This window comes from Anopheles stephensi, chromosome X (genome assembly GCF_013141755.1).
Source record: "Anopheles stephensi strain Indian chromosome X, UCI_ANSTEP_V1.0, whole genome shotgun sequence".
NCBI classification, from domain to species: Eukaryota; Metazoa; Arthropoda; class Insecta; order Diptera; family Culicidae; genus Anopheles; species Anopheles stephensi.
Window position 1 is genome coordinate 5,354,056 of NC_050201.1, and position 16,224 is coordinate 5,370,279.

The following is a 16,224-nucleotide window of genomic DNA, read 5'->3' on the forward strand; positions in this document are numbered from 1 at the left end:
GTAATGCAATAGAAACGGTTTACGCTTACATTTTCATTTCTTTTTCTTTGTCGCTAAAGACATTCACTTCTCCCATACCGCCCACTCTATTCGCCCCTCCCCTCCCTCGTTTTGTTGCTTTTTCCAACTGTCTGGATCGGCGTATTAGTATATAAGTACGATTAGCTAATACCGGGGCTGGGACGCCTAGTTACTTTTTTCTTTAAAGGGAAGTATTTCCGCATCTTCTTCCATTTTGTTTTCACACACTCATGCACATTTTACACAGTCCGTTTAGTTGGTTTTTCCTTTTGTTTGTGCTTTTCTTGTTGTGTTTTTTTTCACGAAGGAGCGTTTTTAATTTTTCTTTGTATGTGTGTGTTTTAGTTTCATAAGGAAGTAACAATTATCATAGTATAAATATGAAACAGTTTGATTTTTAAACAATCCGCCCGAGCTTGAAGCTCGGCTTTTGTGGTTAATGTGTTTGTGTTTGCTCTCATTCATTCATCAAGTTTAAATACACTTAAAGGTATTTTGCTTTAGTTTTTGTTCCCCCCCCGCCACCCTCCCCCCCCACCTCGTTTAATTTTTAATTTTATTACGAGTTTTCACATCATCCAAGTCTTGTAGGATAGGCGATAGTGAGTGTTTGTGTTTCGTTTCGTGTGTGTGTGTATGTTGGAAAACAGGGAACTAATTATATGATGACAATCATTTTAACGCATCACATCAGCTTTTTTTTGGGGCCTTGTTTTGTTGCGGCAGGTTATGCCGTACGCGATCGGATTGGGCATACATCGTGCCCATACTTATCTACAGCGCCTGCGAGCTATGCAAATTCGTGACACGAAACATCGTGTCGCCCACCTCTACTGTTACAGTAGAGCCACAGGGGTTTTTTTTTGCGGGGAGGGAAAATGATTTATAAATATATATGTAGAGAGAGAGAGAGAGAGCGTATAATTTTTACAGATGAGTGTGAGTGTGCTTATTATTCTGTACAAACAGTATGAGATGAGTTATAACAGGGAAGCAAAAAACACATTTCGAATAAAAAAACAAAAACAATTAACAGTAACACAACCACACCTATACACATCATAGTTTAGTCACCGAGAGCTTTTCTTAGTGTATGTGTATGTGTTTTCTAGGGCGCCATATTGGATGTGATTGTATGGATAGAGAGCTCTCGAACCAGGCAATGAAACATTTCATTCACTCAATTAAAAATGTTTAAACGATTAGTGGAATATTGGAAGCCCGTTTCGGTGGTTTGCAACCATATAGGGGAATATTGCTGACAGTTAGAGGATATTTGCATGTTTTAAAAAAACTTTACAGTTTAATAGCTTGCTTAGAATTTTCACAGCTTACTACAAAATTCATTGGTCGCTCTGGGGAATGTTCCCTTACCGTATGCCAGATTCCCTTATATGATTGCAACGTTTCACAATGAGCTTGAAGCATTCTACTATCCACTTGAAACAGTCACCCTGAAAGATTGAACAAATTAATAAAAAAAAAATTCAATCAGCCAGGAAAATGTTGCAATTGGATAGTGGAAAATGGCAATCCCGCTGTGGAAAGTTACAACCATATAATGGAATGTTGCAGAAAATCCACAGCTGAAAAATCCACAGCTGTAAAATTCGATGGTCATTTCAGTAAATTTCCACACACTGCCTGCAAGATGCCCCTATATGGAAGCAAAGCACTAAAATTAGCTTGCCAATGTTTCCATCTAACTACCGGAAGCTTTCCTCTCAAACGCGCCTTACCGTTTGATTTTAGTGCAGTTGTGTGGCGTGTTTCTGTAAGTGTGTGTGCTTTTGTTAGTTCTCTTTTCCTGTCTCCTGCCTCACAAAACCTTCAGCACTCAGCTCAGCCTTGGTTTAGGGTATTAATTTCGATACATTTACTGGCGATCTACACGTACCTCTCAGTTGAACCCGCTTGGGGTCGTGACTTTCGTGACGTTTATGGGCGAACACTGGTGTAGCCGTGTGTGTGTGTGTGTGTGTGTGTGTGTGTGTGTGTGTGTGTGTGTGTGTGTGTTGTGTAGTTTTTGCGGTTCGATCAGTAAAATCTGCCATGGCCAGCGTGAGTTACTGGGCTGGTCTGGAGTGATGTGTTTTTGCTTTCTTTCTTAATAAAATGTTTCTTCGTATATGTGTGTGTGTGTTTCACTTAGACAGGGAGGGATGAGTGGGAAGGGTTGAGGGTCGACAATGGTCACTAGACTAGTTGGACACACGATGGGCTCAACCGTTGTGCAGCTAGTGGGGCTAACATGGGGTTGATTTTTCCCTTCTCCCTTCCCCTCCTGGATCACGATCCATCCTACCCCTTTCCCCTATCAAGGTAGTGCGTTTGTGTGTGTGTGTGTATACAAGGTTTTTCGAGTGAGAGAATCGAAACAGTCAGTGGAACAGTGTTCGAAAAATGGGGATCGGGAGATGAGGGTTGAGTGGAAGAGAGTTGCTCTCTCTTTCTCGCAGAATCCTCCAATCCATTATTCGCCACTAAGCCCACTCGAATTAGCACCATTTTGAATTCGTTGTTTTTTTCACCGTTTGGTTGTGTAGTAATTGTATTGTATTGCGTTTTTGTCTTGTTCTTTGTTAGGAAGGGGGGTTTCTGTAGAAAACGGTGAACGAAGGGAGGAAAAACGGTGGAGGAAAGGGGCCGAAACATAATGGTGTACCAGGCGTTCGAACCAGCTCATTGTCCAGCGCATATTTATAGTCGCTCTTCCTTCCCCGTTTGTGGTCGTCCACAGTCGGTGCCTACTTCCACTGCCCCATTCATGCCTCGAAATTCGATTTTGCGTTGCGGTAACCAAAAGCCTAAACGCCTGTCGGTAAAATTTATTAACTGGTACCCACCCCATACTCGAGTTGGAGTTGGTTTGTTTTTTCAACGCCAAATTTTCATTTAAATGTCACCACAAAACTGCAACGCGCCACACCAAATGTTTTAGGAGGGTTGTAAAATTTCAACCCCTAAAATTTCTATCAACCGAACTTAAAGTGCGATCAAAATTCAGAAAATTATTCCAAATAAAAGCAACACGCACGTTATTGGGCCGAAAAACTGTCTTTCCCAGTTTTTTTTTGTTGAGAACGTGGCGTAAAAATGGTTCTCAAAAAAAACTGAGGGTGCTAAATATGAGGGGGTGTAAAAAGGGGGTTGGGTTGGGATGGCTTTTGTTGCGTGTGGTAAACATTTAATTATGATGATTAAACTCGGTCGTCACCAGACCAAACCTCCACTCCTCCCCGGGAAAATGACGTGCAAACGGTTCTTGTTGGGAGGGGTTGGAGGTTGATAGGGGATGAATAGAAATGGAGGGGTTGGGGGGTGTAAATGTTTAAGAGCGGGGGTAGTTTCACTCTCTCCTCTCCCTACTCCCTCTTTTTCTTGCCCTGGGAAGCTTTTGCTCATTGTTTGCTGTTAATTTATGATGGTACGCGGTCGTCCGCGGGTTCCAACTAAGGGTTGCTGTTGCCTGTATTATACGTGTGGTGCCAGTGTTTTTTTTTTTCGAATTCCCTTTCTGTGGTGTGAAAAATGGGGCGTTAGTTGAGCAGTTTTTCCCGAAAATTGGGTGACAGCTGTAATACTGTTAGCCTGTTGGTCTTTTCAATTATTTAGTGGCCCCATAACAATCCCGATCAGGAGTGGGTGAGAGTGGCTGGCTGATGATATCGAAGTATGCTACTTGTTGGTGTGTGTGTTCACAGAATTGAACAATGCTTAATCGCATGTGGTGTGAAGAGCAGTTGGCAGTTGGAGCCTTTTTATGTGATTCGCCTACAAAACCTTGACGATTGACCTCTCCGTGTGCGAAAGGGGTGTGCGTTACTCCAACTGCAAGGTTGCCCATTATGGTTCCGGAATTCCAATTCTCCGTCTACGCCAACCTCAGCTTCAAGCGCAATAAAACTCTCAACCACCACACATCGTACAGTAAAGCGAAAGGTTATGGTTGGAATCCCGGGGAGCTTACACCGTTCCTATCCATTTCTCGAGAAAAACGCGCGGAGATAATGCGCTGTGGGAGTGGGATAATTAAAATAATTTTAATTAAGCATCGACTTGCGATGGTAGATGGTCTCACCAAACGCGACTGTCACAAAACCTTACACTTGTCGGGATGACATACGGTGTCGGGTCGGTTTTAGGGTCACGTTCCTCACCGCACTAGAACCTGATCGCATACACAACGGACGAAAGAAGCACACCGTACGCCGTTGGATGAAGCACTCTACACCCGGGGGAGCGCCAACGTAGTCCTAATGGGAGAGGTGCCGTTAAATCTTATTTCACCACCAAAGTGACAGCTATTTGCCTGGCAGTACGATGAAGCAGGAAAAGTGGACGGCAGCACGTTGGGAAGTGTTTCTGTGGTTTGGTCGGTTTCGACCGGTCGGTTGGTTGGTTCTGGTGCACGGTACGGCAAAGGGCAAAAGGTTTTAAGTGTTTGTCCATCACACGACACTCTCCTGCTTAATCTAGACTAATCGTCTCGAATGGTTCAGCGTGGGAGTTTTAGCGGTAGTGAATAGATTTGCGGGTAAGAGGCTATAAACTGCAAGGGAAGATGCTATAAACGAGCAAGCATTTCTGTAGTTTAGAGACTCAATTTCTGGTTTTGCGAGCTTTGGAGATACTTTATCTCACAGGATAATAATGTGGGAAACTGTTAAACAAGTGCAGAAGCGCCTGAAACTATGCAATATGCGATTTTTTTGAAAGAGATGCCAAAATGTATGCAATCTGCACTACAAAATTAATTTGTCAGAATAGCTTAGATGTTATAGTTACTAGACTGGGGCCATTATCTGACTGGCATGACAAGGAAGGTCGTTAAGCCAAGAAGAAGGAGAAGAAGATGATTCTACAAATCAGATTCAAATTCTCAGATATTCTGGATGTAGATCCTAAGAAGAAAAATGTTAAGAATTATATTGTAACGGCACAAGAGATGCAATATCCAGCTTCGAAAATTAGGTAATCCTGAATGTATGCAACCCGAAATGCAAAATTAGTTTATCGGATCAAAATACCTCTTTTCCAGACAAAAAGCTTTCAAGTACAAATCTCCTGATGAGATTGTAATTCTTTTTAGAGGTAGCAACAAAATCTTCATTCGAGATAATAATTTGAAGCACTAAATACAACGCCTTAAAGTATGCAACATTCATGATCGATAAAAGAAATGCCTTCAAGTATGCAATCCGCATTACATAATTATTTATTTGGAGTAAACTAAGCTAGCATCAGCTAGATCGAAACATATCAATGGTCCAAGAATGGTGAAGAATATATCTTCTTCCAGTAATAATAGCCAATTTGTTGAGACTTTCTTATTCACGTTATTACTACAAACCGTACAATAACATAGTGGTCCCGCTAGTGGCATGAGAACATCTAGTTTCCTATCCAACCGTAATAATTGGAGCCCCTGTCAACAATTGCTCAAACTTTGCAACGCTTCACGGTACACAATATGTAGCTGTGAACGACAAAAAAAAAAAACAACCACTCGAACGCCCAGTTGTATGCAACCCGCATTACAAAATTAGTTTGTTAACTGCGGGGTGGTAGTTTTTTGCTGGTGTGGCGTTTTTATTGTGCCGCTCGTCTAATTTGAAACCATCTTGCTGGCCGCCTCCTTTTGATGACCTGATTAACCCCACCCGACCAGGAACAAACAGCGAGCGAAACAACAACAAAAAAATGGCGAGGTTTGCATCCACCAACTTCAGAGCAAGCGTAAAAAACCTCCACAAGCTGGCATTTAGAATTACGACTACTCACCGCTGTCGTCCCAAAAACCACGGGCACCAGTGCGTTATAGTTGCCCCCCCCCCCCCCCCCCCCCCCCCCCCGCAGTGCGAGTTGTGCGCCCGTGTTTGCTTATTCTTCACCACGAGCCCACCAGACAGCCAACAGACCAGACGGTGGATGTGTGGATGGTTGATGAAAAATGAAATTTTTAATTTGATTCTTCCAGTTGTTGCACGCCCTCTGTGGACGGCAGTAAATCGGGACGGGTATGAGGCGCTCTGTTGCACCGTGAGGCGAGCGCTCGCGCGCCTTCTGTCATTTGGTATCGTTTTGTGGTCGGTGTGATGGTGGTGGGTTGGTTGTGGTGGTGTTCGCTTCTTCTGGCCAGCATCGGTCCGACTTCATGCCCGTTTTGTTTGATTTGTGACCGGGTTTGGGGAGGGTGTTTGTGAGAACCTTTGGCCCGGTGCTGGCCGAAGCCACCGTGCCTTGCAAACGGCGACCGATGGACTCCAGTGCACCAGGGAGTCTTTTTTTGACGAGAAACCACAAAACAAAGCGTGGAGGTGGTAGGTAGAGAAGGGGTGTGGGGGGAGGGGAGGTTGAGGGTGTGCGGGGTGTGGCTTTACTATGGCTCACCCTATTGTAAGAAGGAAGTTGTGCAAATGGAGAAACGAACAAAATTAGTTTTTCCTTCTCCTAACTCACGGGGCGCCATTTTTTTCCTTCTTCTTCTTCTTGTTCCCAACCGTTATTGGCTGAATGTTACTCTGTTCGTTGGTTTTAAAACAGCTCTCTCTTTACAACGCCCTCCGCTACCACGCTGCAAAACACTCCATCATCAGCATTCAGCATTAACATACTCGGCAGCCGAGTATTGGTGACCACTGAAACTGGACCGCCACGTCCAACGTTGACGACTGGACTTTACAAAACAAGGAAGCGTCCTTACATCCACCACGTACCAAACAATGGTTCACCCCAGTTCCCCTCCTGACCCCTCTCGCAAAGAAAATGGACCGTTGTCGCGCGACCTCGTGAGTGCTGTCGACTGCTCAGTGTTTTCTGTACTTCCCCAGTGGTTTGGCCTCCCGCTCGCTCTATTGTGCTTTCCGCTGCCTCCTCCCACCTTCAACCATCTTCTTCAACCCTACTTCTATTCCACCCCTACTTCCCTACTTCTATTCCACCTCACGTCAAACACCCGCTCCCATCATCACCAGCCTTCCCTGTTGGGGTCATACTGTTCAGGTTGGAGCAAAACTTTTGGCATCAGTTTGCCACCATTTTTGTTCCTGCTTCTCCTGTATGTGTATGTGTTCTATTGTTCCTTCTACTGATTTCTCCACGTGTGTGTGTGTTTTGATTTTTATACTTCACCCCATTGTTAAAGGGTGTATTGTGTTTCGCAATGTTGCAACTTGCTTTGCTTCCGTGCTCCGTCGTCGTCGTTACCTTCGTTCTTTAATCTCACGTCTTCAGGATGTTTTGGTAGTTGTAGTTGTGTTGTTTTGTTTTGCTCCCTTCTGGCCACCGAAAAATCTGCTTTATTGCTTGTTTCCGTTGTTAGTTTTAGTTTGTATGCTTACGGGTTTGTTGTCTTTACAGTTTTTTTTTTGGTTGGCTGTTGATAGGTTTCGTGGCATTTTTGTAGTTTTTGCTTTTTTTGCTGCAGTTGCCCTTGGACGCTTTATGCCTGGGAGAGGTATGTACAGTGATGGACTTAAGTGTAAGACCACTTTGTTACTGAAATTACTATTCAGGATGCTGCTTAAAGGTTAAACAAAATTTAATTGAACACTAAAAGTTTTGAAAAAGAATCATCAACCTCTCAACTTTCAAAATCAATTTAAATTACGCTCAAATTTGAGGCAATAAATAAAAAATAAATAAAAAGTGACAATCAATTTGTTATTTCATTTTTAATTTATACTCGACTGCGTTAATGTGATAATTTAATTATGGAGCTTTATATAGATATTATAACAGGATCTTTATCAAAAAAATTGACTTTTTAAAAATAATTTAAATGATTTTTTTGTTTCATATGTTTGGTTATCAAAAGGATACTTGGAATCGGTTTCATGATTAATTCAATGGTAGGAATCGTTTCCAAAAACTAAAACTTTGACTGAATTTTACCAACAACAAAAATCCTTAGTAGTTTGGAAAAATTTGTCATTCTAACCTCAATTTTATGGTTTTAATTAAAATTTAGAGTGGCCTTATTCTAATGCCCATCACTGTAGTTCTAAGGACAAATTTAGGTGTTAGAGAGAACCTTGTGGGAAACAGAATGCAAAGGAAGGAAGATTGGAAACAGTTTTAGATAAGAGAGATGTCTAGGTTTATGGTCCTCAGAGTAAGTGATTGTGTGTATGTGTGTGTGTGTGTGTATTTTGATTCATTATACGGCCATTACAAGTGTTTTCTTTTTTATTTGGGGTTTTTTTGTTGTTGTCTACCTCTTAAATGTAATAATCGATCAGAAACCTCGTTATGCGCTTATGCTCATGCTAATGATGAAAACATGTATGAACCACCCATGCCTATGTCTCGTTGATGTTCCCCCCCCGCCCTCTTTCTGCTCTATGATGTACAAGATGTATAAGTTTGGTTTCCCCATCTATCAGCACACCGACCACTCGACTCGACGCTAGCTAGCTAGTTTGGCTCTGAAATTTTCCCTGGGAAAATTCCCAACCCCGACCATTCCATTATTTCGAAATTGTTTTCCAGCTGTGTTGGCTAGAATTGCTATCGTTTTGCTATGTTTTTGTTGTTGTTGTTGTTGGAAGTTTTTTACACATCTACTAGACACCGATTGTTTGAGTTTTCATCATCTTGATGCACAAATGTTTTAGAAAACGCAACCACAACAAAAACAGATTCGAAATTCATCTACAGCTTAGCTTAAACGTCCACTGTCAATAGGCTTTGTTAGTATTGTTTTTTGTTTGTTCTCTTACTTGTATCTACCGCTTCTGTCAGCTTGGACGCCTGACAGGGGTAAAACACGCACACACAAAAACACTCACAATGTATTGACGCGAAAGAAACGAACCCGGTCCACGCAAACACTGGCAGCACCTGGACCACATCAAACATGCAATGTACGTTGGATGTCTTAACTGTGTTGTTTAAAAGTGTGTGGGTGTGTGTTTGAATTTTTACCTTCATCATTATAATTTAGCTAACGTTTGGTTTTGTTTTAAATAGACACTAATACATTTGTGTGTGATTTTGCTAATGGTCGCGTTTATCGCCACGCACCATCTTAGTTAGGGGGTTTTTGTTTTTACTGTAACGTTGACACAACATTCAAATGGTTCCGTGTGGTGTGTTGACGATTATCTAAACAGGGGTATTTTGGTTTTGCTCGTTTTGGCTTGTGTTTGAAGTGTTAGAATTTGGTTTAGAATAATTACTTGTGACTCCGCCATTGCCCGACGTTCGGCTTCGTATGTATTAACCCTACGGAACCCATATCACCCATACACTAATTTAGTTGAACGGCTTGTTCGTTCCCTCTCTCTTTCTCTCTCTCTTTCGCTCTCGTTCTCTCACAACACACACTCGTATCACTCGCACACGTTCATTTATTTGCTTGCTTTGGTACGAGCTTTTGGCAGGGGGTTTTTCTATGCTTTATGTTTTTTTTTCAAATGTCAACAGCGCTTTTCGTTTCTGTCAAGGACTATTTCATCAATCGATACATGGATTTCGGTTCGTGAATATTTATTATCTAATGTTTTCAACTGCCCACTGGTTTGACAGAACTAGTAGAAAATACCGGAATAATGCACCAGAGACAAGCAAGACACGTGAAAACAGTGAGCTTTCGGTATGCTCGTGCATGGCCAAACTAGGTAGTGATTTTTTTACGATGATTTGAACGCATAATGATGCAAAGTTATATAACAATAGAATTTCGTTTTTTTACCTCAATAAAATATATAAACCTTTATTGGTAGCATTGGAACAATTATATTGACAGATTGAGATTTTTTTATTCTATAGAGTAATTTTGACGTTGGTCAGACGAATCATCGAACCATTGAATTAATATTCAGTAATACGGGCATCATCGCGAAAAAAAAGTGTTTTAACTGAGTGTTTAACTGAACCAACAATTTTGATGTAACTCTTCTCTTCTTGTCGTTTAGTTAGTGAAAAGACCAACCAAAAAATAGACCAATATTTAAAATGTCTTGGTAAAATGAATGTCTACTCATCTAATTTTGACCATACATGACCATGCCGAAAGTTCACTGTAGACTGTCACAAGGGGTAATCGTACACACTCTAACAGACACATTCTATCGCTTCGCCCAGTCAAACACGAATTTAATACTCACGGACACGAAATAACCCGCCAATATGTTGAAAAAGTCCTTAAAAAACCGAAAAACACAGTTGACATTGAAAAAACATCATTTGCACCATAAAACTCCTGACATTACCTGGCACAACACATTTAAAACAGCAAATACTGAGTCACACCATCATCATCACCGCCACCACATACGCGAATGCGCTTCCTAAAGTAGTTTACACCTTACCTTAACGATTAGTCGAAGTTATATGGCCGAAAACAGTGGATTCCTTGGTGGTGTTAGTTTCTGTATATTTTAAACTTTATATACGATTTTTGTGTTGCAGTTTTGCGTTTCGTTTGGTTTGTTTTTTTTTTTTAAGGTCCACCGCCACGCTGTGCCACAAAAACATCTAATTTCACTTGGTTTGCTTTCATCATGTGTTTGTACCATGTACGTGCCATGGACAATACATAGTAAATGTAGTTGTTAATTATTAATTACCTTGTTTTTTTTTGGTTGTTGTTGGTTTTCGTTTACCATTAAATGTACGCATGTAAGTGTGTTGCTTTAGGGAAGTTTTTTTTCCTTTTTGTTGAATGTGTATGTGTGTGTTAAATTTCGCTATACTATACTGCTGCAAGTCAATTGTCTTACGTGCTATCATTGTTAGTTGTTTTTAATTTTTTATTGTTTTTTCCCATCTTCTTCTTAGCCTTCATATATGTATATGTATACTTATACACTTATAAATTTTTGGATTTTTTTTCGCTTCCTTTACACCATCCATCATATACTAAGGTATAGAAAGGGATTTTTTTATAGTTTCTTTTCATTTTGGTTCAACATTCATTAGAATATGGGGGGTTTTCGTTTAAAAAAATAAACAAAGAAAACTCTCTTTTAAAAACAATTAGATGATTTTGGTTTTCTCTCTCCCTAGTTACTAGTTCATGGGTTTTTGCTTTGTAGATACTGCCGGTAATGATGCTTACGCTAACATTAGTCATCCTGTGGACAAACGTGCTTCTCTATCTTCCTATATATGTATGCACTTCAAAATATGACACCAATCTCTCCTGTATTGTTTTGCGCATATGATAACGATAACCCATACGTATGTGCGTGTGTGTGATGTGACCCTGTGTCAAGCGGATCTATGCGTTGGTTCGCGTTTTGGGGGTGGTTCGCTTTAGTGATCTATGTACAGCAAAAGATTTCAGCGAGCAGTAAATAACAGACTTGCGCCCACTTTTATGCAATGCGCATTACAAAAGCGAACGGTTTGCTTCTTCTTTTGCGGAGTTTTGCGAATAAAGGCCGAAATTCGATGTGGTTTTATTTACAGAAAACGTGGCGAAAAATATAAACCATCCCAGACACAAAACCACCGCTGGTAAGGGGAGTGAGGGAGGGAGATGGGTAGCGGGGGGTCAGGTGCAAGACTATAATAAAGTGTTATTGCTTGATTTTTTTTTCTCTTGAGACGGGGCATTTCGTTTTAGCACCTTCGAGGTGATGACCCGTTAGCTACGCTTTCTTAACAGCACCGTTCGCGTGTGCATTTAAGCGAACAAAATTATCTCTCCCGCTCCCTCTTTTTACACACATACACGCATATTGAACGAGTCGTTTTTAAAAACAAAAAACCGTGTATCAATTGCGCAAAACGGCTAGATATCGAGATTGTTAAACAACTATGCACGATTGAATGTGTCTGTCTGTGAGTGTGAGTTACGTGTTGTTTTGCTTATTAAATCTTCAATGTGAATCCTTATTTACAGCGAACCGCATTACGTTCGATAGGTTGGCACGCATGGTTACGCGGCTGTTCAGCCAAGGAACTGACCACGTAACGCTGGCCCCTTTTTTATACCGGTATTTACCAACTATTAGTCATTAATTTTTACAGGTTTTTGTTTTTCCACTTCGCCCCTACACGATTGTTTCGTTTGTTTGTGGGTTGTTTTTTCTTCTTCGCGCTCTCTCTCTCTCTATCTCTCTCTCTCTCTCTCTCTATCTCTCTTTCTCTCTCTTTTGGTTTCCTTCAATGCCTAGCATTATCTGTTCATATCAACACTTTTATGCTTGGTGGTTGGTTGGTTGGTTGTGTCGATAAAGGGTGGAAAAAATAGAGTGATTAAAGACACTTTAAGAAAAAAAAATCAATTACTTAATATTTTTAAAGAAATAGATTTTCTTTATCTGTAAATTTTTTTTTCAAAAACAATTTTTAAGCTTTAGGTAATAGTTTTTTTAAATAAAGCAAAACATATATGTTGTAAAAAATAATTAAAATTCTTATAAATTTGAAACCATTGCCATGTTCGTGAGTACGAAGAAAAAAAATTGACCAATTTTTTCCTCTAGTGTTCCCATAGTGTCCATGTATGGCGTAACAGAACTGCAGAAAATTCACTTTACAGAATCGAAATACGTCTTTAAATGTTTGAAGACCCATTACGAAAAATAGAATACGCTTATCAGATGGATCAGAAAAAGCTTTTAAACCTTTTAAGGGCTTAAAAAATGCGAATATAGGGACAAAACTGACAAAAACAGGAACCTAAACGACTACTTACCAGAACCAGCCACCATTGCACGCGCTCTGCACCGTTTTCTCTAATGTAATTATTAAATCTACTTTTCCTATACTTCCCTCTTCCCTCCTAAAAAAACCCTACCCAACCCCTCCGCTCTCCCACCAAACTACCCACCCCTTTTTATCACCATTCCCATCATATCCGACTATTTCCTCTCCTCGCTGGATGCCTTATGTCTACCCATACTATACGCCCGATCTACCACACTTTGTGCTAATTTCTTACTGTAGTTGTTTGGTTTGAAATTGTTAGTTAGCTAACCTTACAGACTAGTCATCATATTGCATTTCTGTTTTACGAGTGTGTGTATGTAAGTACATCAGTGTTCAGTTATGGAGCTGCTTACTAAGATAGCAGTAATTCGAAGGGGAACAAACAACATCTTCACCCTCCGTTCCTCTCAGTTTCCCCGGGAACATTAGGGGACAGTGGGAGTTAAGTGAGAGGCTGTCGAGCAGTGTGTTTACCCTTTCTTCCTTAATTTTGATTTAATTCTCTCCCTTACACACTATGCACAGTCGGATTAAGAAAAAAGAGGGTTGCTTCTTGTATAATGTGCCTTTGGGGGGGTTGTTCACCTTCGCTAGTATTTCCACACAAAAACAAAAACTCCATTTTGTCTTAAGATTAGTTTACGTTTTACTTGCTTGCCCTTTCCGAAAGGCTCCCGCTGTTTTTGTTCTCTTTCTTTTACTGTTTTTTGCAATCATTAGGTTTCTTTCCCATACATTAGTATTTACTTCTTTTTGTGTGTATGTGTGTGTGTGTGTTGTTCTTTCTTTTTTTTCACTTATTTGTTTTCTTCATTTCTTATTTACGGTTGCTTACGTTACTTTTTAAACGCTTTTTCTTCCTTCGCTCATTTCATTTTGTCTATACGCAACTGGTCGCATTAGCTAGGTGGGAGAATGATTAGGTGGGGAAAATACTGCTAAAGATCACACACACACATACACGTACACTTTTTCCTTTGCTTGCTTGCACAATTGTTTCGCTCTGCTTGCTTTTGTTTGTTTTTTTTTTTTTGGTGTTACCGATAGATGGGCGGCATTGCATACCCTTCGGGCGCTAGCCACCGCTTGCCGGTTCTCGCGCCGGTTGCGTCGACGGCGGCAACGGCGAGCGCGACGGCGATGCCGACCGGTGGAAGGTAAGGGAGAAGCGTAAGGGCGAACCAGCGCCGGTAGAGGAACAGCCGAGCCGGGGTTGTGGGCGCGCCACCTAGCGGCGCGTATTATCATCGCAGGTAGCCGCCCCGGTAGCCGCCGCCGAGCTGTGCGCCGCCAATGGCCCGCTCCGTAGCCTTCTCGATGCTACGGGAGACGCAGCGATAGCAGCACACGTACGCTAAACATCACTTGAACAGGATGCGCCGGAACGCACGCCGAAAGTCCTTGTTGAAGATGGTGTAGATCGCCGGATTGAGGGCCGAGTTCATGTAGCCGAGCCAGAACGCGAGCGAAAACGCACTGTCTGGGATGTGGCAGTCGGGACATATTGGTACGAGAATGTACAGGAAGAAGAACGGTAACCAGCACGCAATGAAGCTACCCATAATCAGCCCCAGGATGAGTGTGGCCCGCTTTTCCTTTTTCCGCGCGATCCGTCGCTTTTCCTTTTCCGGATCGCGTGGCTTCGGTTTCGGTGGCAGTGCCGGTTCCAGTTCGCTGCACGCACTGTCCGTCTGTTTGGCCGCTATTAGCTGGGATATCGCCTGCTGGCCACCGGCACCGCTCGTTCCACCGAGCATCGGTTGCGTACAGTTCCCACCACGGCCACCGCCCATCGAGCTGCCATGCCCGGCGGCTGCTTTCGCATTCGCCTGGCGTGCTTTCGCTTTGCTCTTGCCGAAGATGGGTTGGCAAAGGCGAAACTTGAGCGGTTTCACCACCGCACAGCGGCTGATGACGCCCGAGTCCGAACTGGACGGATCGAACTCGCTCACCATGTCCGTATCGATGCCGACCGAGAGCGCCCGGTTGCGGGCGGTGGCGGCCGACGGTGAGGGGGACGGTTCGTTACCGGCGGCGCTCGTGATACCGTTCGTACTGCGGCCCTGCTGCATCGGTTGCGTCACCTTGAGCGTATCCTTCGGCTCGTGGCCCCCGGTACCGATGGGCGACATCGGCCCATGATTGTCCTGTTCCGCCATGGCCGCCTCGCTCGTTGACATATCGGAGGCGAAATCACACGTCACGACCGGGATGGGCATGGGTGTGGCAGGGTGTGACGAGCCGGTACCGCGTGGCGGTGGCTCGATGGTCGCGATCTGCGTCGTCCCGGTACTGCCGACGGCCGATGCACCGGTGGCCGTCGACAGTTGCAGCGGATGTGGCGTCGTCGACTGATTGTTATTGCTAGAGGCACTGGGTAGCGATGGCATCGGTACGGTACCGGCATTACGCGTGAAACTCGTATCCTAGTCACAAGAAGTTCAGGCAAGAATAAAAAAAGGAAGAGTTTTATTGAGAATTTGCATATCTTTAGGCGCTTTTGTTACTGGACCCTTGAATTCTTGTGAGCAAACGCCTAACATTATGCAATTAACAGCACGATAGGATTAAAAACATGGCAGATTCTGATTTACATTTGTACTAGAGTACAATCAATCCACCAGTAGCCTTCAGTATCATGTAAACAGTCGAGCAAGTAAGGTCCTGGGAGCTGCAATCACTTAGAGGACCTCAAACTCTATAATAGGCCTCTTGTAATATTTCTTATCCATAATATATCTAGAGGTCAAATTTAGGTCCAGTCAACATATTCGATGTATTAGAGCTCACCAACCTGAGTAGAATGAAAGCTTAGGACCATTAAGAGGTTTAATCCGCAACTGCTGAGACCTCTTAAGGATGTTGTGTCTCAGAAGAAGAGTACTGTCTAGAGTAACCTTAGTCAAACATAGGTCGAGGAACTACAGATGAAGTTTGTTGTGTGACTTTTATCCGTGAGAGGCTTAAAAAACATTGGAAATAGTGCGGTCCGATTCTTCATGACTGGATCATATCTCCGTGGAGTACTGCAGTATCTTCTGATAAATAGAGATTCTGATCACCCATCATTGATAGAGACGCTCATCAAACGCATCATTAATTGAACTTTGGTCTCATGATCCTAATAGCTAATTTCAAGCTAATAAAGCCTCTCGGGACTTCTTGCACGCAGAAAATCAAACAGAATTGTCTGTAGGCATCGCTGTCCAATTGTAGTTTACCTTTTTCTAATGCAAACGTTATCACAGCTATATCGGAACCGGTGCGGAAGGCTTACCTGTTCGCTCGGTGGCTTCAGCGGTTTCTTACGTATGCCGCGACGCGCTCGGGCCTTCGCCGCGAAATAGATCCGGATGTAGACGAACACCATGATGCAGCTCGGGATGTAAAACGATCCGAGCGCAGAGTACAGCACGTAACCGATGTCTTGACTCAGCTGGAAAGGGAGAAGAGAAAACGTACGGCTAGGGTTAATAATGTGTACTTTGGGATATTGAAGGGTGTGTTCTGTGAGCTTGAGAGCTGGGCAGAAGATAA

The 16,224-nt window shown here is 42.6% G+C and overlaps 1 protein-coding gene across 10 annotated transcripts in view; it reads right to left on the minus strand.

Moving 5' to 3' along the window:
* Positions 1–13,698: 13,698 nt before the first annotated feature.
* The window catches only part of LOC118515315 (alpha-2Db adrenergic receptor), a 139,180-nt gene continuing 136,654 nt past the window's right edge, over positions 13,699–16,224 (minus strand). For 9 of the 10 annotated variants that reach the window (XM_036062013.1, XM_036062015.1, XM_036062021.1 and 6 more), the window contains 2 exons: positions 15,965–16,123; positions 13,708–15,113 (listed from right to left, as the gene is read on the minus strand). In XM_036062013.1, coding sequence (XP_035917906.1) covers positions 14,049–15,113; positions 15,965–16,123 — 1,224 coding nt within the window. In that variant the 3' untranslated portion in view covers positions 13,708–14,048. Of the gene's footprint in view, positions 15,114–15,964; positions 16,124–16,224 lie in introns of all 10 variants that reach the window. The other variant, XM_036062016.1, reaches the window with a different exon arrangement.